Below are 17,057 nucleotides of genomic sequence, written 5' to 3' on the forward strand. Positions count from 1 at the left end.
GACACGCAAACTCCTCTACCACGATAAGGTTGCAGCTCAGAGAGGAGTGACATTGACTCAAAACTTCTAATTCTAATGAGAAGTGATCGGACATTACTTTAGTGTACGGGAGTACCATAACTTTGGGGGGGGTGAAACATCGGACAAGGACTAGGTCTATCGTATTACCGTTGCGAAGCGTGGGCTCATTTATTATTTGTGTAAGACCACAACTATCAATTATAGTCTAGAGCGCCACCCACATAGGGTCCGACTGGGTATTCATATGGATATTAAAATCCTACATTATAATTACCGTATTTCCTTGAATAGCCGCCGGGCATGTAATATGCGCCTGCCTTGAATTACTGGCGGGTCAAGCTTGCTCCTCAAATTTATAAGCGCATGCTTACTTTTACCACCGGGTGAAATTAGTGACGTCACGAGTGACGCTTCCCCTGTCATCATTTCCAAAATGGCGGAGGAATTTTTTTTCCGCTTTTGCTATGTGTAAACCAGGTGTCTTGTTTCACAGCCATACAGATCACACTGATGGTTGTGATATAAAATAACTATAACACTCTTACTAATATGCGCCACACACTGTGAACCCACACCAAACAAGAATAACAAACCCATTTCTGGAGAACATTGGCTCTGTAACACATTATAAATGCAACATAACACTTACCCAGAATGCAATGCATCCATGACTCTTACCGGCTATATTATACACCGCTAGCACCAACCCCCCCCCCTCCGTGCGTCGGTTGATGCGGGCGGGGTTGGGGGCGCGTGTATAATATAGCCAAAAGTCATGGATGCATGACATTGTGGGTAGTTGTTATGTTGCGTTTTATAATGTGTTACAGAGCCAATGTTCCCCAGAAATGTGTTTGGTGTGGGTTCACAGAGTGTGGCGCATATTATTAAGAGTGTTAAAAAATTGTTTTTATCACAACCATCAGTGTAAAAGGTGTGGCTGTTGATCAAGTATGCATTGCAATCTCGTATGAGAAGCAGCGAAATGCATGTGTCCGGCCAGCACGCAGATAGCATGGTGTAAAGGTGGGCGCGATGACATGTTGTAGAGCAGTGGTCCTCAACCACCGGGCCGCGGCCTGCAGAATAATTTTTTTATAAAAATTTTTTTTTAATCACTCTCAATTTTTTACTGCTATGCCATTGGTAAGCGCAGGGGTGAGAAGAGGTTTTAAAATTATTAGCGCCTGCTTACTATTAACGCATGCCTTGAATAAGCGCAGGAGTGAGAAGAGGTTTTAAATTAATTAGCACCCCGGCGGCTATTCAAGGAAATACGGTATATAATCTGCGTGCGTCACTAGAATAGCGACAAACTGAAATTTCCCTGATAAAGTCCGAATAGGGCCCAGGGGAGCGATAGATAACAACCAGATAGAAAGGTAGTGGTGTGACAGACTTCATAGTAAGCACCTCAAATGATTTATATCCATTACTTAGGTTAGGGCTAAGGTTAATGTTTTCATTGTATATAAGTGTGACCCCTTCACCCCTTTTAAGGGGACGGGCAATATGTGCATTCGTATAGTTAGGAGGAGATGCCTTGTTAAGCGGGCCAATTATCAATAAACATTAGTTCCTGTTCTCTAGTCAGCCACTCATTAAGCAAGACAAATCTGCTATACCTCTCTATCTATTCATTTATTTTTTATTCATTGCTGTATGTAGAAGTTGCTGGTTGCATCAGCCCCGTTACTTTAATGTCTTTAATGTTCTTTGTGTTCTTTGATGTTTGATGTTTCCCTCTTACACACATGTAAGAGGGATGTGTACTATGGCTATGAGTTGTTTTTTTTTTTCCCCTGGCCTCAGTCTTGACCCCTTCTCCAGGGCCCAGGCTCAGACCAATTTTTTTATTTTATTTAAATCTTCTATTTTTTTTTCTCATTCCCCCTAATTGTTTACCTGTATCAAACCTTTTTTGTAAGGGGCGCTGGAAGCCGGCAGACCCGTCAGCCATCCTGTTCTGTCTCCCTGTAATGTTTGTCTGATCTTGAATGGGATTCTGCTGAAAATTTAGATTTTCCTGAAGGAACTCTCCTGACAGAATAAATAAAGTACTATCTAATCTAATCTAATCTGATCTAATCTAATCTATATCTCTCATCATTGCCTCTTGCAGGCAGCGGGCCAAAGACAAATACTCGATGTCTGTACATCTTTCTTGTGAGATTACAAGTCTTAGCTATGTTCTTCTTTGTAATCTCTGACGGTCTCATCCTAGTTTAATTAGAGCCAACATGTACAACCATGTTCGCGTAGATAGTGATGCAATTAGCCTGTCATACATGTTTACTAGGCCTGTTGCGAGTTAGTTCCCTAAGATTAGCTTCAATGTCAGGTTCTTTGGCACCAGGAATACACTTATTTATAGCTGGTTTACTAAGATGTATGTTTCGGGTGATGAAGTCCCCTATGACTAAGGTGTAGTGCCCGGTAGACTGGGGTGTAGGACGAGCTAAAGGCCTAAATCTATTATTCACCATGGGTTGTATTTCACTTAGGGCTGCAATAAGATGGGCTAGCCAGCCTTCTACAGCTAACGCTAGCAAATGTGTCCGCAGCGTCTAAATTTGCGAAATTACTCTGCTCTAAATGGTGGACACGGTCCTCTAGTACGGCCAACCTATCCATGAGTACGGTACAAGGAGAGCAGGGAGCCATACTCCCGTTGTATCTTTCACCAAGTCGAGTTTTTGTTGTCTTCGGAGAAGTGGTCGCACCATGAGGGAGCAGATTCCTTCGGAACGTGGCTGCTTGTGCCGCACCGAGCTTAGTTTTGTTAGCTTAGCAGCTAGTTAGCTGAGAGGAGGGTGGTAGGGCAAGTTATAAAACAATTAGAAGCACACAAATAGAACGATAGTACTTGGGATTTTTGCGGCAGCAGCATCAAGTGGTCACTGACAGTGCTCGTACCCAACAGTTCATGTAAACACGATGAAATAGTTGATAAAACTCTCGACATAAGACTTTTTGAAACATTTATTGAAACACTTGATATAACAGTCAATGGAACACTCGATGTAAACCTTGATGAAACAGTTGATGAAACACTTGATATAACTCAATATAACACTTAATAAAACACTTATTGAAACACTTGCTGAGACACTCAATGAAACACTTGATCTACCTCTCAATTTAAGACTTTATAAAACATTTATTGAAACACTTGATATAAGAGTTGATGAAACACTTGATATAACGCTTGATGAAAAAAAATATATAACGCTCAATGTAATACTTAATACCACACAAATTAAAACACTAAATAAAAACATTCAATAAAACACTTTATATAACGCTTGTAAAACACTTTATGAAAAACTAGATTTAACAGTCGATGAAAAACTTGATAAAACATGTAATACAACACTTGATATAAAACTCGACAAAACGCTTGATTTAACACTTAATGAAACATTTGCTACAACACTCATTGAAACACTTAATGAAGCACTTGATATAACACTTGATGAAACACTTTATTCAACATTTGCTATAACACCTGATTAAACACTTGATTAAAAATCACAATAGATTGCTTGATATAACACATGATATAACACTTGATGAAACACAAGATATAACACGCGAAGAAACATGATGAAGCACTTCATGTAACACTTGATACAACACTTGATATATATAACCCTTGATGAAACACTTGCTGAAACACTTGTTATAACACTTGATTTAACACTTACTGAAACACATGACTTACACTTAATTAAATATTTGATACAACACACAATGAAACAATGAAACCTTGATCAAGTACTTAAGTTATAACATTTTATATAATATTTGATACAACACACAATGAAACACTTGATACAACACTCGATGAAACACTTGATATAATGCTAGATGAAACACTTGAATAACACTTGATAAACGTGATGAAATACTTGATATCAACACTTGATTTACAATTTGATAAAACACTTGGTATAACACTTGATTTAACACTTAATTAACACCTAGTGCAACACTTGACACAACATGCAGTTAAACACTTGATTAAACACCTGACAGTTTCTATTGTTTGTGTATTGTTTATCAGATATCAGAGCATCAGGAGAACTATAACCAGCAGTGAGAGAACAGAGGACAGCTCAGCTGATCTGCTTCTTGAACCAGAACCTGATTTAATGCTTCACTCCATTTCTGGTCAGTTTTCATTGGTTAACATTGTCAGCATTCACACAATAATCAATGGTTTGATTTAAATTTAGTGTAGCCCACACATTTTATAAACACTCATCATTTTATGGTAGCTGTAATGTAACAGACACTGTACACATTTACACAAATCACACACAAATCTTTATGAATTGATTTGCATCAGATTAAGGTAAGCAAGTATTTGATTTCAATACACAATGTGATTTAGTACTACCATAAAAGTGTTCATTGATCAGCAGGGATCAAAATACTTTTTACTCAATGTATGTACAATTTCTTTGAAGAAAATCCTTATTTGCCTTTTCCAAGAGCCAATGTTTGGTACATTTCAAATTACATCACTGATGACTTCATACTGTTGCACACCGTTTTTTCTTATGTGTTTTATTTGCAAAAGTGTTGAAAATGAATGTTATTTAGCAATAGGTATTGCATACGCAGTCACCTGTTTGTGTTATAGAATGTGTTACTGTTTATAGTCAAATTTTAATGTGTATCCTCTGATTGTTAAATATGTATCCTCTGATTGTATTGTAGAATACCGACGAGAGAGTGCAGTCAGTCATTCAAGTGGTCGTCTTTCTCTGCTGCTCCAGTCTCCCAGCGCCAAGTTCCTGTGCAGCCCCGATTTCTTTACTGTGCTGCATTCTAACCCTGTCAGTCCTCATCATTTTTAATTGATTCTATATTTATTCCATCAACACTTACGGCATCACTTTAGCCACTTTAACATCATTTACAGCCTGGACAATCAATAGCTGTAATTTACAGACAAATTAGAAATACTATTACCGGTAATAGATTTTCATTGTTGTCTCTCTTTGTTCCCTTGACCATTTTTGACGCGATTTGTTGTAATTGTATAAGATTTAACATCAAGACTAATGCGTGTTGCAAATGCACTTGTACATTTTATACACTAAATTTATTCATCTCTTATTCATTTCCAGCTAAAACATATAATATACAATACTGTATATGTAGCAGTCAGTCACTGCTTTGTGGTGTGATAAAGGCTAAGGCTCTCTGTATATACAAGCCCCATTTCCATATGAGTTGGGAAATTGTTTTAGATGTAAATATAAACGTAATACAATGATTTACAAATCATTTTCAACCCATATTCAGTTGAATATGCTACAAAGACCACATATTTGATGTTCAAACTGATAAACGTTTTAATGCCAGCAACACGTGACAAAGAAGTTGGGAAAGGCGGCAATAAATACTGATAAAGTTGAGGAATGCTCATCAAACACTTAATTGGAACATCGTACAGGTGTGCAGGCTAATTGGGAACAGGTGGGTGCCATTATTGGGTATAAAAACAGCTTCCATGAAATGCTAAGTAATTCACAAACAAGGATGGGGCGAGGGTCACCTCTTTGTAAGCAAATTGTCAAACAGTTTAAGAACAACATTTCTCAACGAGCTATTGCAAGGAATTTAGGGATTTTGCCATCTACGGTCCGTAAAATAATCGAAATGTTCAGAAAATCTAGAGAAATCACTGCACGTATGCGATGATATTGCGGACCTTTGATCTGTCAGGCGGTAGTGCATTAAAAACCCACATCAGTGTGTAAAGGATATCACCACATGGGCTCAGGAACACTTCATAAAACCAGTTTCAGTAACTACAGTTGGTCGCTACATCTGTAAGTGCAAGTTAAAACTAGTATGCAAAGCCAAACCCATTCATCAACAACACCCTGAAACGCTGCCGGCTTCGCTGGGCCCGAGCTCACCTAAGATGGACTGATGCAAAGTGGAAAAGTGTTCAGTGGTCTGACGAATCCACATTTCAAATTATTTTTGGAAACAGAGAACGTGGTGTCCTCCAGAAAAAAGAGGAAAATAACCATTCGGATTTTTATAGGCGCAAAGTTCAAAATCCAGCATCTGTGATGGTATGGGGGTGTATTAGTGCCCAAGGCATGGGTAACTTACACATCTGTGAAGGTGCCGCTAATGCTGAAAGGTCCATACAGGCTTTGTAGCAACATTTGTTGTCATCCAAGCAACGTTATGGCCTTTCCCAACTACTTTGGCACGTGTTGCAGCCATGAAATTCAAAGTTAATTATTATTTGCAAAAAAAAAAAAAGTTTATGAGTTTGAACATCAAATATGTTGTCTTTGTAGTGCATTCAATTGAAAATGACTTGAATATGATTTGTAAATCATTGTATTCCGTTTTTATTTACATCTAACACAATTTCCCAACTCATATGGAAACGGGGTTTGTATGTATGCATGTATATTGGGCAGGTGAGGCTCATCAACCTTGGTCGGTAGCCCATTTAGGAGAAGAAAAACTGATGGCTATACCCTTTCATGGAAAGACGAAGGGAATAAACCCTGTGAAAAAAGCAGGTGCCAGAACCCCAAAGGCAGTGTGACAACACGTCACTCCGGTAACTCCTGCGATGCAGCTGATGCCAAGCTTTATCAATACTTGTTGTTCCCTTGGGTTCTCCAGCTGCGTGTAAGGGCTGAGGAGAGTCTGCTACCAGGACAACAGCTCATCCTTCATAGTACCTGCCCAGGTTATGTCTGTCCACTGGAAAGGACACTCCAGTATCACTGAAAGGTGCAGTAATCGTTACAAGCTCATCCGATTAGGGAAGGAAACAAGTGCCAGGGGCCACTTCTGCAGGTGGGATGGGACCTTTGCGACCTTTGCGACCTTAGTCCTACTGAACAATCACCGTCCATAGCTTACCTGCTCCATTAGGAGCATGGAGAGTAGAGACCACCTCAAAGAGTGAGCCACAAAACCACCGCACCAGACAAAACCAACACAAGAAAACAAAAAAAGATTCCAGCTCTTCGATTCGCAAACTTGAACGTTAGGACTATGTCCTGGACTTTGTGCTGACTTGCAGCAGATCAACAACCAAAGAAAGACCGCCATGATTGGAAAGTCTCCCGTCTGAACATCCACATAGCCTGTTTCCAGGAGAGCAAACTACTTGTTTTTCTGGCAAAGCAAGCCTCCTGGCGAACCCCGCCGGTACAGTGTTGGCTTTGCCGTAAAAAAACACGCACATAGAGGATCCTCTTTCTCCAGCAGGTAACATCCACCATCTTCAGCGTGTACGCCCAGATGCTCTGCTCAGCCCCAGAGGACAAAGATTAGTTTCATGAAGCACTGGATGAAGTGTGGGAGCTGACCGCGAGGACTTGCCGACTTCTTTCGCTGGCATGGACGCAGTAAAATAAATGACAACGGACAACGTTTGTTGGAACTCTGCTGTTTGTGTGTCACCAACACCTACTTTCCATGCAATGAGATCCACCAGGTGTCCTGAAGACACCCGGGCTCCCGTCATTGGCACCAGCTTGACCTGGCCATCACCAGACAAAGGGACCTTGCTAGTGTATTCCTCCCCCCCACCTACCACAGCATCAACAAGCTCAGCTCCCACTAAGTCTGCCCCCCTCAAGTCCAAGCTGGGGGAAGTGATTCCTGGCTAAGGTAAGCAACTCCAGCGCTGTGTAGAGCACTACCTTGAAGCTATGCGCCATGCAGAACATCATCAGCGACTCTGCCTGCCCTTGCTGGCATCCTATACCTACCAGTCATGGAGGAGTTTGACTTGTACTTTGTACAAACCCCATTTCCATATGAGTACAAACTCTGTTTCCATATGAGTTGGGAAATTGTGTTAGATGTAAATATAAATGGAATACAATGATTTGCAAATCATTTTCAACCTATATTCAGTTGAGTATGCTACAAAGACAACATATTGGATGTTCAAACTGATAAACTTTTTATTTTTTAAATTTTTTTTTTGCAAATAATAATTAACTTTAGAATTTGATGCCAGCAACACGTGACAAAGAAGTTGGGAAAGGTGGCAATAAATACTGATAAATTTGAGGAATGCTCATCAAACACTTATTTGGAACATTGTACAGGTGTGCAGGCTAATTGGGAACAGGTGGGTGCCATGATTGGGTATAAAAGCAGCTTCCATGAAATGCTAAGTAATTCACAAAAGAGGTTGGGGCGAGGGTCACCACTTTGTAAGCAAATTGTCGAACAGTTTTAGAACATTTCTCATCGAGTTATTGCAAGGAATTTAGGGATTTTACCATCTACGGTCCGTAAAATCATCAAAAAGTTCAGAGAATCTGGAGAAATCACTGCACATACACGACGATATTACAGACCTTTGGTCCCTCAGGTGGTACTGCATCAAAACCTGTGTGTAAAGGATATCACCACACGGGCTCAGGAACACTTCATAAAACCACTGTCAGTAACTACAGTTTGTCGCTACATCTGTAAGTGCAAGTTAAAACTCTACTATGCAAAGCAAAACCCATTTATCAACAACACCCAGAAACGCCGCCGGTTTCGCTGGGCCCGAGATCATCTAAGATGGACTGATGCAAAGTGGAAAAGTGTTCTGTGGTCTGACGAGTCCACATTTCAAATTATATTTGTAAACTGTGGACGTGATGTCCTCCGGAACAGAGAGGAAAATAACCATCTGGATTGTTATAGGCGCGAAGTTCAAAAGCCAGCATCTATGATGGTATGGGTGTGCATTAGTGCCCAAGGCATGGGTAACTTACACATCTGTGAAGGCACCATTAATACTGAATGGTCCATACAGGTTTTGGAGCAACATATGTTGTCATGGACGCCCCTGTTTATTTCAGCAAGACATTGCTAAGCCACGTGTTACAACAGCGTTACTTCGTAGTAAAAGAGTGCGGGTACTTTCCTGGCCCGCCTGCAGCCCAGACCTGTCTCCCATCGAAAATGTGTGGTGCATTCTGAATCGTAAAATGCGACAGCGGAGACCCCGGACTATTGAACGGCGGAAGCTCTACATAAAACAGGAATTGGAAATAACTCCACTTTCAAAGCTATAACAATTAGTTTCCTCAGTTCCCAAACGTTTATTGAGTGTTGTTAAAAGAAAAGGTGATGTAACACAGTGGTGAACATGCACTTTCCCAACTACATTGGCACGTATTGCAGCTATGAAACTCTAAGTTAATTATTATTTGCAAAAAAAAAAAGTTCATGAGTTTGAACATCAAATATGTCAATTTTTTAGTGCATTCAATTGAATATGAGTTCAAAAGGATTTGCAAATCATTGTATTCCGTTTATATTTACATCTAACATAATTTCCCAACTCATATGGAAACGGCGTATGTACAAGAACATGGGAGACAGAAGCGACTGCAACAGATGCCAAGGGATCTCCCTGCTCAGCATCGTGGGAAAGGTCTGTGCTCTTGTTGTCCTGGCGTGGCTAAAACCTTTTGCCTCTCGCGTCTACACAGAGTCCCAGTTTGGCTCCCGTGATGGCCAGTCAACATTGTACATGACATTCTTGCTGCGCGAACTGCAAGAAAAATGCCAAGAACAGCAGATCTTGCCTTTATCGACCTGACGAAGGCATTTGACCTGGTCAGCAGGAGCGGACTCTTCGGATTTCGTCAGAAAATGGGCTGCCCGCCACAACTACTTTCTGTGATCAAATCAGTCCATGAGAACATGCACAGCACAGTCTGCTTCAATGGCACCATCTCTGAGGCCTTCCGAGTCAGCAGTGGTGTGAAGCAGGGCTGCATCTTTGCGCCGACGCTTTTTGGCATATTATTTTTGATGCTCCTCCAATACGCCTTCAAGGACTTCTGTGAGGGAGTCTACCTAACATTGCCCGCCTCCGTGCCAAGACTAAAGTGACTGACCGGGTTGCCCATCCAGCTTGTCAATCGCCTCTTCAAGGGATGCAGGAAGTTCGGGCTGACCGCCAGCCTTAAGAAGACCCAAGTCATGGCGCAGAGCGGAGACCACCCCCCAACCATCAATATCAGTAGCCTGCTGACAACTTCACCTAACTTGGGTCAATCGTCTCGAGCTTGCTCTCACTGGAAGTAGAAGTGAGCAGTAGGATTGCCAAGGCTGCAGCAGTTATGGTGAAACTACTATTGGTGATGTCAGAAGGATGGAACCCGGACGCATCTCAAACGAGCTACTGTATAGCCTACTAGTGGAAGACAAACAACCGACTGGGCGACCGTGTCCTTGTTTTGAAAACACCTGCAAGAAAGACATGAAGCAGCGTAGCATCGACATGGCTTTTTAAGAAGGCCTTGCTGCCAACCGTGCATCTTGGCATTCAAGGTTGAGTAGCAGACCGGACATATAAAGAGGCGAGAAATGTGGCCCTTGCTGACAGGAGGGCAAGATGGAAGAAAAGGAAGCACCATCCACAAGAATCAACATCCTACATCTGCACCAAGTGCACCAAAGACTGCCACTCGCTGGTTAATGTTATGTCACTCAAGTTTTAAAGTAATGTGGTGACTTCCTGCTTTGTGTCTTTGCTAACTTTGTGAAATAATTGTATTTTATATTTTAATAACAAAATCGATAAACCAAGACAGTCCCACAACATCGAGGGCCTCAAGAAATTCAGAGCAAAAAAACTTGCCTCAAGGACGAGTTTCAGTTAAAGTTCCAATGATTGTCACACACACACTGGGTGTGGTGAAATTTGGCCTCTGCATTTGACCCATCCCCTTGTTCACACTCTTGGGAGGTGAGGGGAGCAGTAAGCGGCAGTGTGGGCCGCACTCGGGAATCAATTGGTGATTTAACCCCCAATTCCAACCCTTGATGGTAATTGCCAACACAGATTGACTCATCAAGCTGTGACTGTGTTACTGGGCAGGTGCACAGTGTGAAGCTTCTGGAATGAGGCAATAGTTATCAGACGGAAAATGAGAAATGGCACTGTTTGTGTTGGGAGCGAGGGCTCACCACAGGCGGAGGAGTTCAAGTATCTTGCGAAACTTTCTGTACTTAGAACGGACTGTCTAGTATAGAATACATTCATTGTGGTGGTGACACCGCAACCATACATAATATAATAACTATAATAGATTTATATGTGAAGTAATACAAATACAATATGTTGTCTCACAATTTTTATTGTTGTGCTTTTTTCCACCAGAGTGCCTACCGTATGTTTACAAGCAACACCTGTCTGAAGCATATGATCAGTAAGGTGCGGCGAGATGCTCATTACTTTGAGCGCTATCAGCACAACCGTGACCTGGTGACCTTCCTCAACATGTTTTCCAACAAACAGTTGGAGCTTCCCCGCGGTTGGGAAATGAAACATGACCATACCGGGAAGGTGTGTGAGCAGTTATGAGAAATGGCACATATCATGATGTGTGTGATGATGTCCTGGTCGCAAACTATGTCAAGCTACAATTAAATATTATTTTTTATATTCATTATCTTTCACTGTAATGATAGTTGCCGACTGGGTTGGCACAGCTCGGTTGGTAGAGTGGCTGTGCCAGCAACTTTAGGGTTCCAGATTCGATTCCCGCTTTCACCATCCTAGTCACTGCCATTGTGTCCTTGGGCAAGACACTTTACCCACCTGCTCCCAGTGCCACCCACACTGGTTTAAATTTAACTTCGATATTGGGTTTCACTATGTAAAGCGCCTTGAGTCACTAGAGAAAAGCCCTATATAAATATAATTCACTTCACTTCACGACTGTCCTCTATATTGATAATGATATGTTGATAATAATAGGTGTCAATGCATGATCCAAGATGTTTGCATCTCACTTCTCAGCCCTTCTTTGTGGATCACAATTGTCGCTCAACAACCTTCATTGACCCACGGCTGCCTCTTCAGAGTTCTCGCTCCACCGGCCTGCTGGCCCACCGCCAGCACCTGAGCCGCCAGCGCAGCCACAGCGCCGGAGAGGTGAGACAAAACTGCAGCATGCATCACATTGAAACATTTGGGTGTTTTATCAGGCTTGCAGAGTACCTGCATTCTTACACTTAGTAGGACATTGCACCAATACTTCTCCCAGAAGAGCAAAAAACAAGACAAATTACACCATAGTTTGCCGACAGGATGCAAAAAGTCTTCGCGCTGACATCACAAACTCTTAATTACAGTTTTTAAAGTTACCTTCAACCTGTGTTGATTTGTGAACTACCAAAAACAGAATGAATCAGGAAACTCAAAATCTCACAAGGGGCTTCATCAGCAAAGGCTGCATTGTCCTTCCACCAGAAGACTGCGAAATCTGTCAAACAGGGAGCCCACATTACAGTCAAGAAGGAGAAGATGACTTAATCCAGACATGTGAAGGCTCAGTGGTGTACTTAAGAAGGTGACTACTGCAAAGGACTTGGAACAGCAACAGTAATCCACCCATACCTTACGGACTTACTTGAGCCTATCCAACACAACCAATCCTTATGTCATACCATATTAAGCACAAAAATCTAAAAGGGGAACTGCACTTTTTAAAAAAAAATGTGCCTACCGTTCACAATCATTATGAGAGACATGACGACGGAAGTTTTTTTTTCTATTTTGCATTCCAAATATTAAATAAGGGCGGTCAAAAGTCCGCTTACAATGGAGCTAATGGGAGGTTTTATACACATGACGTAAGTATATATGTAATTTAGTAACGGGTACATTGATAACAACATTTAATATAAGGGACTAATAAGGGACGGCGTGGCTCAGTGGGAGAGTGGTTGTGCGCAACCCGAGGGTCCCTGGTTCAATTCCCACCTAATACCAACCTCGTCACGTCCGTTGTGTCCTGAGCAAGACACTTCACCCTTGCTCCTGATGGGTGCTGGTTAGCGCCTTGCATGGCAGCGCCCTCCATCAGTGTGTGAATGGGTAAAAGTGGAAGTAGTGTCAAAGCGCTTTGAGTACCTTGAAGGTAGAAAAGCGCCATACAAGTACAACCCATTTATCATTTATTTATAACATTCACATATTCTGATCATTTTAAGCATACGCGGAGTATCAATTTAAAAACAGCATCGCAATGTTTGCTTTTTTTTCTTCATCACAGATTTTTACTCAATGCAGACTTTATGAGAGCCAACACACATAATAAAACATCAATCACATGCAAGGTCTGCTTGTCATTAGAATGCCGACTGCTGGGATGTTCATGTATTCCCATTTAGGTGAAGAATGACTCACAATACTCACCAGGAAAAGGGTAGGGGGGACCAATCGTCTTTTCATGTCGTCCTCGCCAGGTCCGGTCCTAAATGGCTGTCAAAGTGTATCAACTTGTCGGAAGACTTAATCAGACTTATTCTGTGCAGGTGAGATGCATGATTTATGATCTAGAGTAAACTTCCAAGAAGCGAGGAAGCAGCAGACCTCTTGATAATGTAAATTAACCATTGAAAAAATACGAACAATACTAAATTTATATTTTGCGACTTAAATATTAACCAAGTATTAATTATTTGTATTATAAACGCTAACACAGACAAACTATTTATAGCACCGCCTTGATCACAAGGCGGAGATTTTGTAAGTCGCAAAATATAAATTTAGTATTGTTCGTATTTTTTCAATGGTTAATTATTCGATTTTATGGCCAAAATAGTGGCGCTCTCATTGGCTCCACTGTAAGTAGACTTTTATTTACGTTTATTTAATATTTACAATGCAAAAAAAAACAAAAAAAACATTTGTAGTCATGTCTTTTATATTGATTGTGAATAATGTGCAAAATTCCCCAAAATGTGCAGTTCACCTTTAAAGATCCCACTTGTTGTATGGTAATTGGCGGCATGAACATTTTTTATATATATATATATATATATTTGTTGTGAAGTCTCACTCAAGCACCGCCTGACAGTGCCGGTATTGGTTCCGTCCAGCGAATGCAAGTTCTTGGCCAGATGGCATGGGCCTTACGAGGTAATTGAGAGAATCGGTCCCGTCAGTTACAAGGTAAACCAGCCAGGCCGACGGAAAGGCCACCAAATTTACCATGTAAATATTCTGAAAAAAGGGCATGCGGCAGAGCCGTTGCCATCTGTTGCATTTTTAACTGCACACTCCCCAGACCACTCTCCCGGGTACCTATAGGAGATTACCTCTCCCCGTCACAAAATCAGGAGTTGAAGTAACTTCTGCGACGGAACCAGGACCGCCTCTCGGAACTGCCAGGAAGGACCCAGGCGAGTAAACATGACATTGAGACCCAACCTGAAAAAGTGGTAAGACAAAGGCCCTACCGAATCCCAGAGGCCAGGCGGGCGGGTATAAAAGAAGAGGTAAAGAAAATGTTAGAACTTGAAGTAATAGAGGAATCCCATAGTCCATGGTCCAATTCGATTGTTATTGTGCCAAAACCAGATGGGTCCCTGAGATTTTGTAATGACTTTCGCAAATTAAATAATATATCATTGTGTGATGCTTATCCCATGACCAGACTAAATGAGCTGATCGAGCAGCTTGGCCCCGCTCGGTTCGTCAGCACCCTGCACCTGACAAAGGGCTACTGGCAGGTGCCATTTATGGAAGGTTTAAACCCAAAACGGCTTTCTCCACACCCGAGGGGCTATTCCAATACGTCGTCTTGGCGTTCGGGATCCACGGTGCCCCGAGTTCTACGGCCCTACCTACCAAGACGATATTTTGATTCACAGCACCAGCTGTGAATCACCGGTACATTCCCCTGTACCTCCAGCATCTCGACGCAGTTCTAGGAGCCCTTAGATGTGCCAGACTGACTGTCAACGCTAAGAAGTGCTGAGTGCGCCCGACTGAGACTGATTATCTTGGCTACACAATCGGAAGAGGCTGCGTGAAACCACAGGCCCGCAGAGTAGAGCACATCAGGGAATGGCCCCGCCCCTTGACAAAAAAGCAAGTAAAAACATTTATTGGCCTGGTGTCATATTATCAAAAAATTATAAAAAATGTCTCTTTTGCAACACCGTTTTATGAACTGACACGGAATAAACTGCCCCATCATGTCACCTGGACGACTGAGGCTGATACTGCCTTCCAGAATTTGAAGAAAGCCCTATGCTTCAGTCAGCCGTTGATCCTCCACACTGACGCCTCAGGCACGGGCATTGGAGCCGTGTTTGCCCAGCTCATAGACGGAGAAGAGCACCCAGTGACATTCATTAGTCGGAAGCTCCAGAGCCATGAGCGAATCTATGCCACAGTGGAAAAACAGTGCTTGGCAGTCAAATGGGCAATACACCACCTCTGCTACTACTTATGGGGTACGACCTTCACCTTGGTAACAGACCAGGCCCCCTTGAAGTGGATGTCCACAAATAAGGATCGAAACGATCGTGTCACACACTGGTTCCTAGAACTACCGAATTACCAATTCACCGTGGAATATCGGCCTGGGAAGACGATTCCATATGCAAACGCCATGTCTCGGCTCTACGAAGAGGACAAAGAAGCTCCCAGACCGACCGGCGAGCTTGGGGGGGATATGTGGAGTCTCACTCAAGCACCGCCTGACAGGTAGGCACCTCACAAGGGAGGAACCAGGGCATGGAGGCAGAGTGGAACACAGGGGGCAACGCCCCGGCCTTGGTCGCATCATCGAGGGCCGGTAGATTCCTCCTCAATCAGCCTGAAGTACCACTAGCTGTGCGACCAGGTGGGGCCCAGCTACAAACAGTTCTTAACTCTGCCTCATTCAGGTCTGGCTCTCCACTGTGTCAAGGCAGGTGCATCAGGCGTTAAGTGAGACATCCACTATTTTCCCACTAATGACATTATTAGGGAAATGTTTTCTGATATTATGTTTTCTCTTGTTTGATAGGCAATTAACTACGACAAGTAAATAAGTGTGCTGTGTGCATTATTGAGAGCCCCGGATGGGAGATGTTTTTTTTTTAAAGGACACTTTATGTTTGATTATTCCACACCCTGCCCTTCCTACAAAGACTTGTGCAATAAATGCCCTTTTTGGCTTTTTGCAAACACAATCCTGTGTCTTGGTGAGAATCAGGTGCCACAATATATATACATATATATGTATATATATATATATATATATATATATATATATATATATATATATATATATATATATACATTTCACGATTGGGTCGCATCTTACTCCGGGGTCGTTCTCCCAGGAATGCAGACGGGCTTCTCCGGACAAGCTGTGCAGGTAAAAACATGATTTAATTCTCAAAACTCAAAAAAATACAAAAAACGGAAAACAAGGCGAAGGAACAACGCACTGGTCGTCATCGAAGCTAAAGCCAATACTTAGCATAGACTATGGCAAGGAAAACTTACTAGCTGTGGCATGAACAAACAAAACGTACGTGACTGTTGCATACAGCAAAAAAAGACGCCAGTCTAAACGTGACGAGCAAAGTGAATAAAAAGCTCTCTGATTAGTGGTTGACAGCAGCTGAGCGTGCCGGCCACATGAATCCCCATGTAAACTAAAACAAACCCAGAGGTGCACAAACAGGAACTAAAGGAGTCCAAAACTAACAGAACATAACAAAACATAATTAAAGCAAACAACTAAAAGAACTAGCATTGGAGTTAGAAAATAAAAAGCCTAGCATGGAAGTTAGCAGGTAGTGAGCAGGAAACAGAACGTCGTTACTTGTTGTACGATGACAAACTAGTAAGCCAGACTGACTGACGGGAGAGGGCAGGCTTAAATAATGTCAGTGATTACCAAAACACAGGTGTGCGTCCGGAACCAGCGGCAGGTGAAAATAATAAGTAACTAACTGATAGGTGCATAAACAGGAACTAAACGGAGTCCAAAACTAACAGAAAAACACAAGTGACCCGGAAGACCCAAACAGAATATGAACCGCGCAGCGGATCATAACAATATATACAAACCCCGTTTCCTTATGAGTTGGGAAATTGTGTTAGATGTAAATATAAACGGAATACAATGATTTGCAAATAATCTTCAACCCATATTCGGTTGAATATGCTACAAAGACAGCATATTTGATGTTCAAACTGATTAACAATTTTATTTTGCAAGTAA

General features: G+C 42.0%; 1 protein-coding gene across 4 annotated transcripts in view; it reads left to right on the forward strand.

Moving 5' to 3' along the window:
- The window catches only part of hecw2a (HECT, C2 and WW domain containing E3 ubiquitin protein ligase 2a), a 263,018-nt gene that overhangs the window by 111,313 nt on the left and 134,648 nt on the right, over nucleotides 1-17,057 (forward strand). For all 4 annotated transcript variants that reach the window (XM_061918718.1, XM_061918719.1, XM_061918721.1 and 1 more), the window contains 4 exons: nucleotides 4,088-4,194; nucleotides 4,747-4,865; nucleotides 11,201-11,386; nucleotides 11,843-11,977. In XM_061918718.1, coding sequence (XP_061774702.1) covers nucleotides 4,088-4,194; nucleotides 4,747-4,865; nucleotides 11,201-11,386; nucleotides 11,843-11,977 — 547 coding nt within the window. The remainder of the gene's footprint in view (nucleotides 1-4,087; nucleotides 4,195-4,746; nucleotides 4,866-11,200; nucleotides 11,387-11,842; nucleotides 11,978-17,057) is intronic.

This window comes from Nerophis ophidion, linkage group LG13, assembly GCF_033978795.1.
Source record: "Nerophis ophidion isolate RoL-2023_Sa linkage group LG13, RoL_Noph_v1.0, whole genome shotgun sequence".
In the NCBI taxonomy this organism is placed as follows: Eukaryota; Metazoa; Chordata; class Actinopteri; order Syngnathiformes; family Syngnathidae; genus Nerophis; species Nerophis ophidion.